Genomic DNA, 15,499 nt, shown 5'->3' with positions numbered 1-15,499 from the left:
GTCTCACTATGTTGCTCAGGCTGGCTTTGAACTTGGAAGCCTTCAACTTGGGATATTTCTTACCTTCTGGGTAACAGGGTAATAGTCTTGCACCACCAGACCTACCTAGTTCCTACCTGTCCAACCTGTCACAAATGAACTAAAAAGATTTTAGAAAGTATGTTTATCTTTTCATTAAGATCCCCAAAGATACTGAATCTCAAAAGTCAGAGGGGCACGGGCTGTGGCTGTGGCTGAGGGGAGGTGTGTGAGGTTGAGGGCTCAGTTCCCAGCATCATATACACACATAGTTAAAATCTGGCTGGTACTGGGTACCTATTACTCCAGCTACTCAGGAGGCTGAAGCAAGGAGGAATGTTTGAGCCCAGAGTTCAGGGACTGCTTGGCTATGACACATAGTTAAAAAAAAAAAAAAAAACCCAAAAAAACATAGTGGATAGAAACGGTTTCTAAACTGCCTGTCTTTATGAGCACAGGACATGACTCCAACTCCCCAAACCCATGTTAAAACAAAAGCTGGGTGGGAGCTGCAGAGCTAGCTTGTGGTGAGTTCTGGTTGCTCTTGCAGAGGGCTTGAGTCAGTTCCTAGTGGAACATGGGAACTCATATGGCAGACAGCTCACAAACTGTCTACAACTTCAGTTCCAGGAGATCAAACTCCCTCTTCTGGCCTTCACTGGTACCAGGCACAGACACAGTACACATACATACACGCAAGCAAAAAACTCATAAAGTAAAAATAAATACATCTTAAGTAAAAAAAGCTGGAAGTGATGGAGTATATAGAACCTTGAAGCTTGACGGCAGTTGCTAACCTTTGGTATAACCTGGGCAAAGAAGAAGTGGTGAGTTGTTCAAGGAGCAACCTTTGTATGTATACAAAGGCACATTCATGTATGCCTTTACGCGTGCACACGGGCAGACAGGTGCGTGCATGCACACATACACCCACATCCCTTCGAGCCATAAGGTGTAGCCAGGTGAGATGAGGAACTAGGATTGAATAGGGATGAAAGTAGGATGGATGAAAGTACTAAAGCAAGTAGTACACTTGAGGATGCCACCACCAGGAGGTTGAAGACTAAAGTCTCAACTGAATCACTGGCAGGCCTGGAACTTGCTATATAGACCTGGCTGACCTTCAACTAGCAGAGGTCTGCCTGGTCAGTGACAGATTTGAGAATTTGTTTCTACATATATGTGCGTGTAGGTGCACATGGAGGTCAGAGGCTGACATCAGGCATATTCCTCCATTGCTTTCCACTTCATTTTTATGTTTTGTTTTTTGTTTTTTTGAGATAGGGTTTTTCTGTAGCCCTGGCTGTCCTGGAACTTTCTCTGTAGACCAGACTGGCCTCAAACTCAGAAATCTGCCTGCCTCTGCCTCCAGGTGCTGAGATTAAAGGCCCAGCTCTCTTCACTTTACTTTTGAGAGCTGGTTTCTCAATGAATCTACAGCCCCCACAAAAGTGGAAGAACCATTCGCACAAGGTTTTGGCTAGAGCGTCTGGCCAGCAAGCTCTATGAGTCCTCTGTCTTCACCTCTCCAGCACTAGGGTTCTGGGGATTCAAAGTCAGAGCCCCATGCTTACATGGAAGGCATTTTAATAAGCCACCTTTCCAGCCCTGATGTATTAGCAAAAAACTCACACACATCAAAATACAAATAAGTCTTCAGGAGACAAAAACAAAACAAAACAAAACAGCAACAACAAAAAACCCCAAACCCTGATGATTGTAGGCTTAAGGGTAATTTTCCAAACACTACAAGGTTTTTGTTTTTAAAATAGGAAGAGAAGATAGTGGGGACAGTAGAGGCCATCAGGTAAATCATGGAGCCCAGGCTAGATAACTAACTGCACAGTGAAGCAACTGCAGAGCCCACCATTTTCATCTCAGGAGGACTAATAAGGGGCCCAACTCCTAAGGGTAAGGCTGGGATTGCCTCACTGTCCATAGAGACGAGGCACCATTTCCCCTTTACTAACCTGATAGTTTGGGGGCTAGAGATATATCCTAGTGGTTAAGAGCACTTGTTGCTCTTCCAGGTTCAGTTCCCAGCACCCATACAGCAGCTTACAACTGACCTCAGAGGATCTGATGTCCCTTTTGGCCTCTGAGTACACTGCATACATCTGATGTACCAGCAGAACACACACATAAGAGTAAATCTTCTGGGCTGGAGAGATAGCTCAGCGGTTAAGAGCACTGACTGCTCTTCTTGAGTTCAATTCCCAGCAACTACTTGGTGACTCACAATCATCTGTAATGGGATCTGATGCCCTCTTCTGGTGTGTCTGAAGACAGCTACAAGGTATTCATATATAATAAATATTAAAAAAAAGAATAAATCTAAAAACTCGTGGTTGTGGGCGTGGGCTTATAGGTAAGTTTTCAACACTTCTAGATATCATCATCATAGTTTAAAGATAACTAAAGGCTGGTGAGATGGTGCAGTGGATAAAGGCACTTGCTGTTGACCCTGATGACCTGAGTTCTACCCTTAGGATGGAACACATGGTAGAAGAGAGAACATTCCCTGACTCCCAGCCTGTAATCTGCATGTGAGTGCCGTGGCTTGAACACAGACACACAAACTAATTTAAAAGAAATTTGAATTTTACTGCAAACAGGAAAATTCTGCAGATCACCTAAGGGCTAAAGTGAAACTTGAAAATGATGGCCAGAGCCAGGCTTAGAGCCACGCCTGGAACCCCAGCACCAGGCTGAGACAGGAGGCTAGCCTAAGTTACAATGTGAAACCATGTCTCCAAAGTGAAAGCAAAAGCTGTGCCTCATCTGCTGATTGGGACAGAAGTTTACAGTCCAAGCTTCTGCTCAGAGAAGACAATGGCTAAGCGCATGAACACAGGCAAAAGGGTTACCGTCCGTCCTTCTGTTCGGTCACTTTCTGAGAACAAGCCAGGCTGTGGAGAAAGAGTGCTGAACCGAAAGCAACCGGTAACCTGCAGGCAGAGAGGCTGGGGTAGGTGTGAGACTCCATTTAAAAGCGCCTTGATGTCCTTGTCCTCTTACTCTATCATCTACATACAGATGAAGGAACTTCCCAGGCTGATCCTCCTGCCTCCATCTCCAGAGGATCAAGGTAGGTACAGCTGTCTGCCACAGGGATGCCCTGGCACTGTTCTAGACTGTTGTGTGCTTTAGGAACTACATGGACTCACCTTCTCAGTCCTCTGTGCAATAGGGGGCAGTTACTCTCCTTTTTTTTTTTTTTTTTTTTTTTTTTTTTTGTTTTTTTCAAGACAAGGTTTCTCAGTGTAGCCTTAGGTGTCCTGGAACTTAATCTGTAGACCAGGTTGGCCTTGAACTCAGAAATCCGCCTGCCTCTGCCTCCCAAGCACTGGGATTAAAGGTGTGCACTACCACCACCCTGCAGAGTTACCCTCTTTTAAGCCATGGTTGGCTTAAAAGGGGTCAGTCACTTAGCTGGGATTTGAAGCAGGACAGTGGTACCAGGCTCTCGGTTTCTACCTTTGAAATTTTGCTGTCAAATGATTTTTCATCCACTGGAGGGTGTTTGCCTGCCTGCCTGCCTGTGCCCTTCCCTTCCTCCCAACTTTCATTCCTTCCTTCCTTCTTCCCTCCCTCCTTCCTTCCCTCCCTTTTATTTATTTTTGAGACAAGGTTTCTCTGTGTAGTCCTGGCTATTCTATAACTCACTCTGTAGACCATGCTAGGCCCCAAACTCAGAGATCTGCCTACCTCTGCCTCCCCAGTGCTGGGAGTAAAGGCATGTGCCACCACTGCTGAGCCCAAAGAATGTTCTCCTTTTTTTGGGAATTGAACTCTGGTCCTCTGGAGTGACAGGTGAGGCAGCCTTTTTAAAATAGAAGGTATTCATACTTCTCAGCTTTAGACTACCATGCCAAGTGAACATGATTTGGTAGACAAGACTAAAAGAAGGAGACTTAATGTATTAATTAGCAGTTGTGGGTAAGGCAAGAACACTTATACTTTTTGAAAACTGAATAGCTGGAAACTCTTTTTTTTTTTTTTTTTTGGTTTTTCGAGACAGGGTTTCTCTGTGTAACCGTGGCTGTCCTGGAACTCACTCTGTAGACCAGGCTGGCCTCGAACTCAGAAATCCGCCTGCTTCTGCCTCCCAAGTGCTGGGATTAAAGGCGTGAGCCACCACCGCCCGGCTTGGAAACTTACTCTTATCTACGTTTTGACTCCTTTGGGGCTCTGAGCATCAAGAAGGGAACCACAGATCAGAGAAGCTATTGCCAAGACTTTTGTTTGTTTAGTTTTCAAGACAGGGTCTCTGTAGCCCTGGCTGTTCTGGAACTCACTATGTAGGTCAGGCTGGCCTCAAACTCAGAGATCCACCTGCATTTGCCTCCTGAGTGCTGGAATTTGACTAGCTCTTGGAGGAGTAAAAAGTTAAGTCCTATTTTATTCTTTTGACTTGAGTCTTGATGCTCAGATGTGAGATCAATCAGAACAATTGTTCGAGCCCTCTGAAGCTGGTAAGATGCTGCAGCTCTGTCCATGTTGGACTGCTGTAGACTTTTCTGTTCTCAGCTTGCATGTTGTTAGGACAGAGTGTGCTTATTATTTTAAAGACTAGCTCGCAATGTTGGTGCTTACTGAGAACCAGGCGCTTGAAGTGTAGGGCCCTCCGTCCAGTTCCCAGTAACACACAGAAGAACCTTGTAGGGTCTTGTGTAGGTAGCCTAGGCTGTCCTCCTCCTTCCTGTGTGGGTGAGGATGGTCTCTACTTCTCCAGGATGGGATCTTAGCTTATGTGGTGTTCTTTATGCAGTGCTGAAGTAGAACCCAGGCTCCATGCTTGCTAGGCAAGCACTCTACAGCCCCAGCCTTTGGCTCCCAACATTAGTATTGACTTGTATTCCCTGGGAGTATTTAGACATGTCAGTTAGCCTCCAAAGACACAGGGTCTGGCTTGGCATTGACTCCTTTACCTGAGTCTTGGTGATCTGAAGTTCGTGAAGGAGATCTTAAATATTTTATGTATTTGAGGCCAGAAGAGGGCACCAGTTCCCCTGGAGCTGAAGTCACAGAATGTTGTTAGCTATCATGTAGGTGCTAGGGAAAGCTAAACTCAGGTTTTTTGCAAGAACAATAAGCACTCTTAACCGCTAAGCCATCTCTAGACATGAAGGAGAACTTGCTGGAAACGGGGAATCCTTTGAAGTAAATGCCATCCACAGTGGCCACTTCTGCCTTCTAACGGACATTTGCGTGTGAAGTTCCCAGTGTGGGATCTGGACATGCAGTTTGCTAAGTGACAGGCTGCACTGCCAGTTGACTAGGATTGTTCCTGTGGGCATGATGTGCACCCGTAATCCTATGCTAGAGGCTGCAAGTGGAAGAGTCCCAAGGTTTAGACTAACCTTGAATACATAGTGGCACCTCTTTCAAAAAAAAAAAATCTGTTAAATTTTTCTATGATGTTTATCAGGTGTTTTGTTTGTTTTTGGAACACATATTTTGTGAGGAGGCAGCTTACATTTATTTCTGGAAATTACCTTGTTCAGTTTGTGTATTTCTTTCTACATATATATTAAGAAGTTGAATTTATATGGGTGTTTTCCTTTGCAGTCTGGTACCCTGCAAGTGTTGTGGTTCTTTTCTCTTCCTCCCCAGCAATGAGACCCCGACTCTGTGAGCTACAGTACCTATTCTTATTCATGAAGTAGTTTGTGCTTGTCTGGTTTCTTTGCATGCAGACAATTTCCTGACCATGTGGGTGTTTTTTGGGGGGAGGCAAACCCACTGTGTTATCAGTCCAGCTCCACTGGCCATGCCCCTCCTGAGCCTGCAGGGTGCAGGATCCCAATGTCCCACCCAGAAAAGGGGCTAAGGAGGGAAGGGCAAGAGTGAGCCTGGAAGCTGGCAGTGCCACAGCTCACAGCCTCCACATGGCTGTATAAGGGTGCTCACAAGGTGTAAGGGTACTCACAGCCTCCACACGGTGGGGTAATGGTGCTCACAGCCTCCACACGGTGGGGTAATGGTGCTCACAGCCTCCACACGGCAGGGTAAGGATACTTGGCTGTGCTCTGGTTCTCATTGTCCTGTTTTTCTCCCTCAAGATGGTTTCACCCCAACATCACTGGTGTGGAGGCAGAGAATCTCCTGCTGACCAGAGGAGTAGATGGCAGTTTTTTAGCAAGGCCCAGTAAGAGTAACCCCGGAGACTTCACTCTGTCTGTTAGGTAAGTTGGAAGGTAAAGAGAGACATTCATGGTATTTATTTCCAGAGGAGAGGTGAGACCATATTTGGCTGCCTCACTTCTTCCCCTTGAGTTTGGGGCCTGGCCTGTCTGCAGCACTGTGGAGCCAGTCAGGCACTGGCCTGTTCCTAGGCTTTTATTTTATTTTATTTTTGTTTTTCAAGACAGGGTTTCTCAGTATAGTCCTGGCTGTCCTGGAACTCACTCTGTAGACCAGGCTGGTCTCAAACTCAGAGAGATCCGCCTGCCTCTGCTTCCTGAGTGCTGGGATTATAGGTGTGCACCACCACTGCCCACTATTTATTTTATTTTTTTTTAAGATTTTATGTGTATGAATGTTCTGCTTACAGCAGGGACTGAGAGAGAATACCTTGGGCAGAGAAATGCACCCAGAGCCTCCAGGGCTGAGTCCTGGGTCCTCACCTTTGACCTGTTTTCTGTGTTTTTCTTTCTTGGTTTGGATTTTGTCATGGGGAACAGGCTTTGTAAGGTTTTTCACAACACCTCCATTTGTCTAGAACGAAACCTCTGTGAGGTAGATGTGGTCCCCTGAGTCCCCTGCCTAGTCTTCTTCTCCTCCTCCACTGTGCAGAGGTTGGCGTGGATCCTCCTTGATGATGTGTTGTACACTGCACTGTCTAGTGAGCTCTTGTGTCCCTGGTGCATTAATAGTTCTGTAATTCATGTATCCACTGAAGAGCGAGAATTGCATGCTGGGACATTTAGCTGTTTATTGTAATGGCTCCTTGGTGGTCAAATGGTGCCACCACACTCTCTTCTCCATTCTTCCAGTGATGGACATTGGGCAGCTTTGGTTTGTTTTAAATCCCAGTAGACAGTGTGGTGCATTCTCACCATCCCTCTGAGCAAATGTGGGAGAGTTTTCTAGATGTTTTCTGTATGCCCATTGTAGCTGTTCAAACTGCAATAAAAGACCTTACTTTTCACATAAACAGATGAGTAAATCATGTCCTTGAGAATTTATTTAGGAAGACTTAGGAAGCATCTATCCATCCATCCATCCATCCATCCATCCATCTATCCATCCATCCATCCATCCATTATACAGGGCCTTACTAGATGAGGCTGGCTGGCCTGGGACTTGATGTATAGATTAGGCTGGTCTTGAATTCACAGAGATCTACTTGCCTCTGTTTTAGGATTAAAAGCATATGCTAGCACATGGACTCCTTGAGTCCTTTGAAAGAAAGATGCAGGACTGTGACATTTGTCGCCGAGATTAGGGTGACTATAGAAGCATATTTTGACCTTGGTAGAGGAGATGTCAGCACTGACTAGACAGTGTTACCTACCAGGGAGTGCATATGAGACTGCTGTTACTCATCAGGTCTTGAAAATACTTGTCCAATGTTGTGTGTGCTCTCTGTGCTTGTCAGTTCCCTCCTCCGTCAGAGTTTCCATGGCTGCCAGAGACCTACCTGGCTTTGGTTGTCAGGCTTTTCTGCTGAGCCAGCTCACCACCTCCAGATTTTTTTTTTTTAAACATTAAACAATTTTTAATGTGTTAATTAAAAAAAAAAGTTGTTTTTTTCTAAGCATTTAGTGTGTGTGTGTGTGTGTGTGTGTGTGTGTGTGTGTGTGTGAGAGTAATGGCATGAGTGGATAAGTCAGAGGACAGCTTTGGGAGTGGGTTCTCTTCTACTGTGCATGACTGGGGATGGACTCAGAACTCAGGTGTCAGGTCAAGTTTGCTGGTCAGCCCCTTTACCCACTAAGCCGTCTCACTGGGCCTTGGTGATTGGTGCTGTTGTTGGGTCTTTTTGTTTTGTTTTGTTTTGTGTTTTTGAGACATGATCTTATGCAGAGAAGGCTAAAGATAAACTTCTGATCCCCCTGCTTCAGCCTCCAAGTGCTGGGATAATAGGTGTGCATCATCCCACTCTTTAGGCATTATTTACACATTTAAAAGCAAGCTTCACAATTTATTTTCAACATGGTCTTGCTCTGTAGCCCAGTGCCTTTCTGCTGCAGCCTCCCAAGTGCCTGGCTTTAAGGATTTATTTATTTATTTTCTGTATGTGAATACACTGTCACTCTTTTCAAACACACCAGAAGAGGGCATCAGATCCCATTACAGATGGTTGTGAGTCACCATGTGGTTGCTGGGAATTGAACCCAGGACCCCTGGGTTAAGAGCAGTCAGTGCTCTTACCCACTGAGCCATCTCTCCAACCCAACTCAGGTCCCGTTGATATATTTTTATGGTCAATATTTTGAGTTTCAATCTTTTATTTGTCTATTTTTAAAAATATTTTGGTTCCTATTCTACTTTATTGCCTTTGTACAAAATGTTTATGAGTGTATTTGCTGCATGACAAGGTGAGTGTTTCATTTTAACTAATTTTGTGTTCTGGATTGTTAAGGACAGTAGTTATTGTCACTTAACCTAGACTGTAAAATAGGTCAGCCATTCAAAGTAGAAGCTCCACAGGGAACAGGCGTAGACAGTGCTGTGGGTTGCCACAGTTGATGTGGTTATTTGACCTCCAGTTTCAGGGATGGGTTAAATCTTTCCTTTGGGTTAACTCTGCTGTTTGGGTGAAATCTTCTACTGGATATGAGGTCTCTTTTTCCAACTCTTTGATACGCCTTCTCCCAATGGACTATTTTAGGAGAAATGGAGCCGTTACTCACATCAAGATTCAGAACACTGGGGACTACTATGACCTCTATGGTGGGGAGAAGTTTGCCACCTTGGCTGAACTGGTCCAGTATTACATGGAACATCATGGGCAGCTGAAAGAGAAGAATGGTGATGTTATTGAGCTCAAGTACCCACTGAACTGTGCAGATCCTACCTCTGAAAGGTCAGTGACATCTTAGTGACACAGAACTGCAACTCTAGGGCAGTGTATTGTAATGTATAAGCCCACTTTGTGGGATGCATATGATCTGTGCGACTCCAAAGTCTGGTGTCTGTCCCTCATGCTGTCATTCTTAAAATGTGTTTTTGTTTGTTTGTGACAGGGTCTAATGTAGTCCACGATGGCCTGTAATTCATTGTATATTTTGTGTAGTTGAGGATGACTGAATTCCTGACCCTGTCATTAACCCCCGCCGAGTGTTAGGGTTACAGGCATGCTTCACCTTGCCTGGCTTATATGGCTAGAGATTGAACACAGGCTTGGTGCATGCTAGCAAAGCACTCTATATACTGAGCTACATCCCCAGCCCCGTGGTGTTATTAAAGTGAGAACGCTAGGGTCAGAGTATTGGCAGAATGCCCTCATCTCAGCAGCTGCAGTTAGTGTTCCTTACACAGATTCTATGGACTTCTACATTTTTTCCGGGTAGATTTAGTATGTGCTTCAATTGTAATTTTTATCAACAGCTGATGAGCTTTGAGAGTTGGGACAAAAAACATGGATCTTGAGATGCTGAAATAGCAGCAGTTCTACAAGGTGGTTCTGACCAGTTATTTAGCAGCAGTACCAACAGAGGTCAGGCTAAGCCCAGAAGTGGAAAAGCAGAGACCCAAAGGACCGGCTTTTCATCAGCTTTTTAATGTTACCCCCCAAATATGTAGCACGTCCTTGTCTGTAGAGAACTGCCATGTTGTGGAGCTCTTCCCACGTGCTTGGGGCAGGGAGTTGAGAGCTGGTACTTGCTTTATTTGCCCTGGTATTGGCTTCTGCATTCTCCTTTCTCACTGTAGATCCTGGGTCTTGCCTTTCATAGCTTTCTGTCTCACCTGCTAGTAATTTGTTTCTCTGGCTACTACTGGAGCCTCAAACCGTCCATCTGCTTTAGATCTGCAGGTGCCTTCCCAGGGGCACATGGATGGAAGAATGCTGCCAGATCCGTGGTGATGAGTGGTACCTGCTAGGGTTAGCTTCTTCCTTACCCAAAGCCATGACATTCGAGGGACTGTATCAGGATGTTTCTGTGACAACTTAAGTTAAGAGCCTTGGTCTTAGAGCCTGCCATCTGATGGCCTTGGGCAACCTGCATCAAGACTCTCTCTAGTACACTAGCTAAAGTACAGATGTCTGGGTTCCATGTAGACATTGTTCTCTCTGCTGTGGGAACTCACACTGTTAAGGAAACCCCTGTCCCTGCTCCAGGATGGAACACCATTAGAGCTTGACTGGATAGCAGTGTAGTTTCAAGACCCAGACGGCAGATTCAGAGACATGGTAACGATTAGGTTGGAAATACGGAAAAATCTGAAATGCTTTGAATTAACTTACAGCAAAGATCCCTTTGTATCTAGTGGCACAATAGGAGCAGGTTCATGGGATCCTGTCTGTCTGATCATTTGTTTGTTGTTTGAGTCCAGGTCTCATGCAGGCCGGGCTGGCTCCACATGGCTGTGTAGCTGAAGATGGCCTCGTGCTCCTCATCTTCTGCCTCCTCTCCTCAGTGAATGGTATCTCAGTCAGTGTCTCTGTTGCTTTGTTAAAATGCCATGACCAAAAGCAACTCGGGGAGGAAAGGGCTTACTTCATCTTACAGCTTATAGTCTGTTATCTGGGGAAGTCAGGGCAGGAACTCAAGGCAGGATCCTGGAAGCAGGAACTGATGCAGAGACCATGAAGGAATGCTGTTTACTGGCCTGCCCTCTTGGTTTGCTCAGTCTGCTTTCTTATAGTACCCAGAATCAGTAGCCAAAGGATGGCATTACCAACAGTGATGGGCCTCCCCATCAGTCATCAGTTAAGAACAGCAGGTTAGCCCACAGACCAGTATGGTAGGGACATTTTCTCAATTGGGGCTGCTTCTTCACAAATGACAGTAGCTTCTATGAAGTTGACATAAAACTAGCCAGTGCTCATGACTTATAAGCATGTACCATCACGAGGTTGTAACTTTCTTACCTCGTCACTAAATGGCTGTAATGCAACAACTGGTTCTGTTAGGGTTAGGCACTAAGAAAAAGTCAAATTGTGTTTTTAAAAGATGGGAGGTTTGGGCTGGAGAGATGGCTCAGCAGTTAAGAGCGCTGATTGCTCTCCCAAGGTCCTGAGTTCAATCTCCAGCACTACATGTTGGCTCAAAACCATCTGTAATGAGATCCGATGCCCTCTTCCTTCCAGTGTGTCTGAAGACAGCTACAGCGTACTCATATACATAAAATAAATAAATAAATATATATTTTTTAAAAAAAGATGGGAGATTTAAAAGGAAATAGGAAGCATTGAGGATATATGTTTTGTTTTGTTTTGTTTTGGTTTTGAGACAGAGTTTCTCCATGTAGCCCTGGCTGTCCTAGAATTTACTCTGTAGATCAAGCTGGTCTAGAACTCAGATGCACCTGCCTCTGCCTCCACAGTGTTTGGATTAAAGGTGTGCACCATCATTGTCTTGTGGACATTGTTTTTCAATGATTCTTTCTCTTTTAAAAGATTTAGTGGAGGCCAGGTGTGGTGGCAGTGCTCAAAGTATTGGCCCTTAGGAGCCTGAGGCAGGACAGTCTACAGCTCAAGACCAACCTGGGTCACACAGTAAGATTGCTTCAAAAAAGAAAAATGAACTTTAGTTGTCATTTTTAAATAGCTTTGTCATTTTTCCTGTCTGAGATGTAGATTTTGTCTGTCAGACACTGCCCCCTGGAGGAAGCTGTCTGTTAGGAGCCTATGGTGAGGAGAGCTGAGTGAGTGTGGTCCGTGAGAACATGACATACCACAGCTGAACTCAGCTTGTTCCCCTTTCAAACATGTTCACAGGTGGTTCCATGGTCACTTGTCTGGAAAAGAAGCAGAGAAGCTGCTGACGGAGAAGGGGAAGCATGGCAGCTTCCTCGTCCGAGAGAGCCAGAGCCACCCTGGGGACTTCGTTCTCTCCGTGCGCACAGGTGACGACAAAGGGGAGAGCAACGACAGCAAATCCAAAGTGACCCACGTCATGATCCGCTGTCAGGTAGAGTGCCACGGGGAGTGTGGGCCCAAGTGGGCTCGCCACAGCTGCATCGGGGGCTTCTGCTGAGGACTAGACAGCAGCACACCGACTGTCCTTTTGTCCTTGCTTGTCTACACCCTGTGTGCGTCCACACCCCGTGTGCAATTCAGCATTTTGAAGCACTATTGTTTCTTCCCTTTCTGTTGTTGCTGTGTTTTTCTGTTGGCTGTTTTGTTTCTTTTTCTGAGATAGGATACCCTCCCACCCAGTCTCCAGTTTATGGAACACTGTTGTCATCTGCTGCTGACTAGGGTTCCTGTGCCTGTTCACCATCCAGAGCATCTGTGTGTTTGTGTGTCACCAGTACCTTCCCTCCTGACCCTAAGTCCTTCATAGTCACCATGTGACTGCTTGTCAGTGTGTCTTGGACTTTTTTTCTTGAATGCTACATATAAATGAGGGGACACTGTATGTTCTGCTCACACTTGGCTTATATAAATGAGGGGACACCGTATGCTCTGCTCACACTTGGCTTATATAAATGGGGGGACACCGTATGCTCTGCTCACACTTGGCTTATATAAATGGGGGGACACCGTATGCTCTGCTCACATTTGGCTTATATAAATGGGGGGACACCGTATGCTCTGCTCACACTTGGCTTATATAAATGTGGAGACACCGTATGCTCTGCTCACACTTGGCTTATATAAATGAGGGGACACCGTATGCTCTGCTCACACTTGGCTTATTTGCTTTCCTGGGAGGCTCTCCTGCTTCATCCACTTGGCACTGATGACAGGGTTCTCTTGTCAAGGCCAAGTGTGGCTCCAATGTGATGACGTGAACTGATGTACGTTAACATGATACATGTGTGTCTTGTTCTCATCATGCTCTCTAGACAGACATGTGGCTTGCTTCTGTGTACAGGTGCGTGTCACTAAGAACGCAGTGGCTGAAGGTGGGTGGGAAGACAGGAACCTAGCATGAGGTAATGAACACCATCTGTTTGGTCTTGAAAGGAGCTGAAATACGATGTTGGTGGAGGAGAGCGCTTTGACTCTTTGACAGACCTGGTGGAGCATTATAAGAAGAACCCCATGGTGGAAACACTGGGCACAGTCCTGCAGCTCAAGCAGGTTAGAAGTGAAGCTGCTTCTCTTCTGGATTGAGAGAGTTCCATCACGGAGTCTCCCTCATGCGTATACCAGTCAGCTTGCCGTCCTTGTGACAGCATATGTGAGGACTGGCTAATAGGGAAAAGGGTTCAAGGGCCATTCCACAACCACATGGCCCTGTGGCTTTGGGCCTGTCGTGACACATTTACCATGGTGGGAGCACACTTGGGGTTTGGGGGTTTACCACGTGACTGAGAAACAGATAGGAAGGAGCCTTGATCTGCTTTAGTGACTACCACCACCATATACACGCACAAGCGCATGCACACATTTGGGATGATGTGCCTCCTGCCTTTGCTTTTGTGAAGTCTTTTTCTTTCTGCATTAGTTCTGTTTAAACCATGTTCTCTTCTTTTTCCACCACTGCTGAACACAATAGCCCCTCAACACAACTCGTATTAATGCTGCTGAAATTGAAAGCCGGGTTCGAGAGTTAAGCAAGCTGGCTGAGACCACAGATAAAGTCAAGCAGGGCTTTTGGGAAGAGTTTGAGGTAAGTCACGGACAGCTTATTTCTACATGCGATATTAGATGATGTTTGAACAAGTGAGGGGGAGACCCTGTGCTGGGGCCTGGCTTCCTTTGTTGTGTGTGTGGCAGGTTGCTGAGGGGACTTCTTTGAAGCAGAGGGGCATTGTGTTCCTGGGAAGGGTTGGCAGCTTGTCTCAGACAGATGCACCAGCAGCTTCATTTACGTTTTGGTTCAGATCACTGGCAGGACCCCAGGAAAACAAAAGGACAGAGTTCCTCTGGCATCCGAAGGGCTTCAGTGCTGTGAGTGAGGCCAGGAGAAGGACTCCGGCTTTGAGATCACAGCACAGCAGGGAGGTTAAGGGGCTGACGTGTGTCCTGAGCTTGTGTGTGAGCCTGTCTGTGACCGTGTACTCATACACTGCTGACACATGTGTCCTCTGCTTTGTCTGCTTTCTCTCATTTGACCAGAGCTTTACAGGCAGACCTTTTGGTCTCTTTCCCTCCACAGTCACTCGCCTTATGTCACTCATGCCTGCGCACGGCACAAACCCACAAACGTCTGCGCACTGTCTATGTTTATATTTTGTTTTGGTTTTTCCAAACAGGACTTCTCTGTGTAGCTCTGGTTGGCCTGGAACTTGCTCAGTAGACCAGGTTGGCCTCCAGCTCAGAGATCTGCCTGCTTTTGTTTCTCCATGCCCACTTTAGAGAATATTTTTAATTTATTCTTTGATAGTTTGGAATGTAGCTAACACCTACCCTCCTCCACTTCCTCCTCCCTTTCCCTACTTTCTATTTTACAGGATTGGTTAGTCCATGCTTTGTGTAGGATTTGAGGATTCAACAGCTATTTGTGCCACACTGTGCCAGACAGCTTTTGGAGAGAGGTGCTAGTTCCATTCCCCAGAGGAATGTGAGGTCAGAGAGGTAGATTGTCTACCCTCCTTAGCATAGATGTTGATAATGTCAGCTCTGGAGATGGGACCGTTCTAGAACACTCTTGGTGCTTGCTCTACAGTGATGCATAGGGACTAGAATTGGGTCTAGTCTCATACGAGCCATTGGGATGGACCCTTTGAACACCATTCCGAAGTTTCTTGTTGAGAGAGGGAGGGATGAGGTGTCAATGAAGGTCTGATGAGAGCAGAATGAGCCATGAGACCATCTTTAAATTATTTATTTAGTTATTGGTCCTGTGGATCCAATGCAGGACTTTGTGCAGGCAGAGTCTGTGCTGTCCCACGTAGCAGCACTCCATATTATCTTTCTCTTTTTTCAAGGTTGAGTATTTCTATAAAGATCAGCCTTTTGCCACAAGTGCATTGCTAGTAGTACATACTTGGTTGCCAATAAAGTACTCTTCCCCAGTGTATTAATTACCATAAGATAAAGGATATTTTAATACAGTCTTCAACATGAGGGTTAAGAGAGAAAGAAGAGCTGGGGAGATGCTGAACCATCTCTGCAGCCCACAGCTCCGAGTCTTGTAAGTGTAGGGCAGGTCCCCTTAAACACAGGGGAGATGATAGACCACACTTCAGGTACACATGTTCAGGTTTGTCTTGAACATAGTCTGTACCATTTCAGCCAGAAGTTGGGAAATGATTCAGCCTGCTGTGGGAAACCAAAGCCTACCAGACCTTAATCTCAGAAGAACTTGTTTTCCTCCATGTCTATCTATGCTGCTTTCCTGATCTGCCTCCCTGTCCAGGATCTGTCTAGCTGCTAGTCCCTCATCTCCACCTCCCAACTGCTGGGATTCCA

General features: G+C 45.8%; 1 protein-coding gene across 2 annotated transcripts in view; it reads left to right on the top strand.

Annotated features, from left to right (window-relative positions):
* Ptpn11 (protein tyrosine phosphatase non-receptor type 11) overlaps positions 1–15,499 on the top strand; it is a 58,178-nt gene that overhangs the window by 15,378 nt on the left and 27,301 nt on the right. For both annotated transcript variants that reach the window (XM_031337706.1, XM_031337705.1), the window contains exons 2-6: positions 6,084–6,206; positions 8,858–9,052; positions 11,912–12,104; positions 13,106–13,222; positions 13,641–13,754. In XM_031337706.1, the coding sequence (XP_031193566.1) occupies positions 6,084–6,206; positions 8,858–9,052; positions 11,912–12,104; positions 13,106–13,222; positions 13,641–13,754 (742 nt within the window). The remainder of the gene's footprint in view (positions 1–6,083; positions 6,207–8,857; positions 9,053–11,911; positions 12,105–13,105; positions 13,223–13,640; positions 13,755–15,499) is intronic.

This window comes from Mastomys coucha, unplaced genomic scaffold (assembly GCF_008632895.1).
Source record: "Mastomys coucha isolate ucsf_1 unplaced genomic scaffold, UCSF_Mcou_1 pScaffold22, whole genome shotgun sequence".
Taxonomy (NCBI): domain Eukaryota; kingdom Metazoa; phylum Chordata; class Mammalia; order Rodentia; family Muridae; genus Mastomys; species Mastomys coucha.
This window is presented reverse-complemented; position numbering and strand designations above follow the sequence as displayed.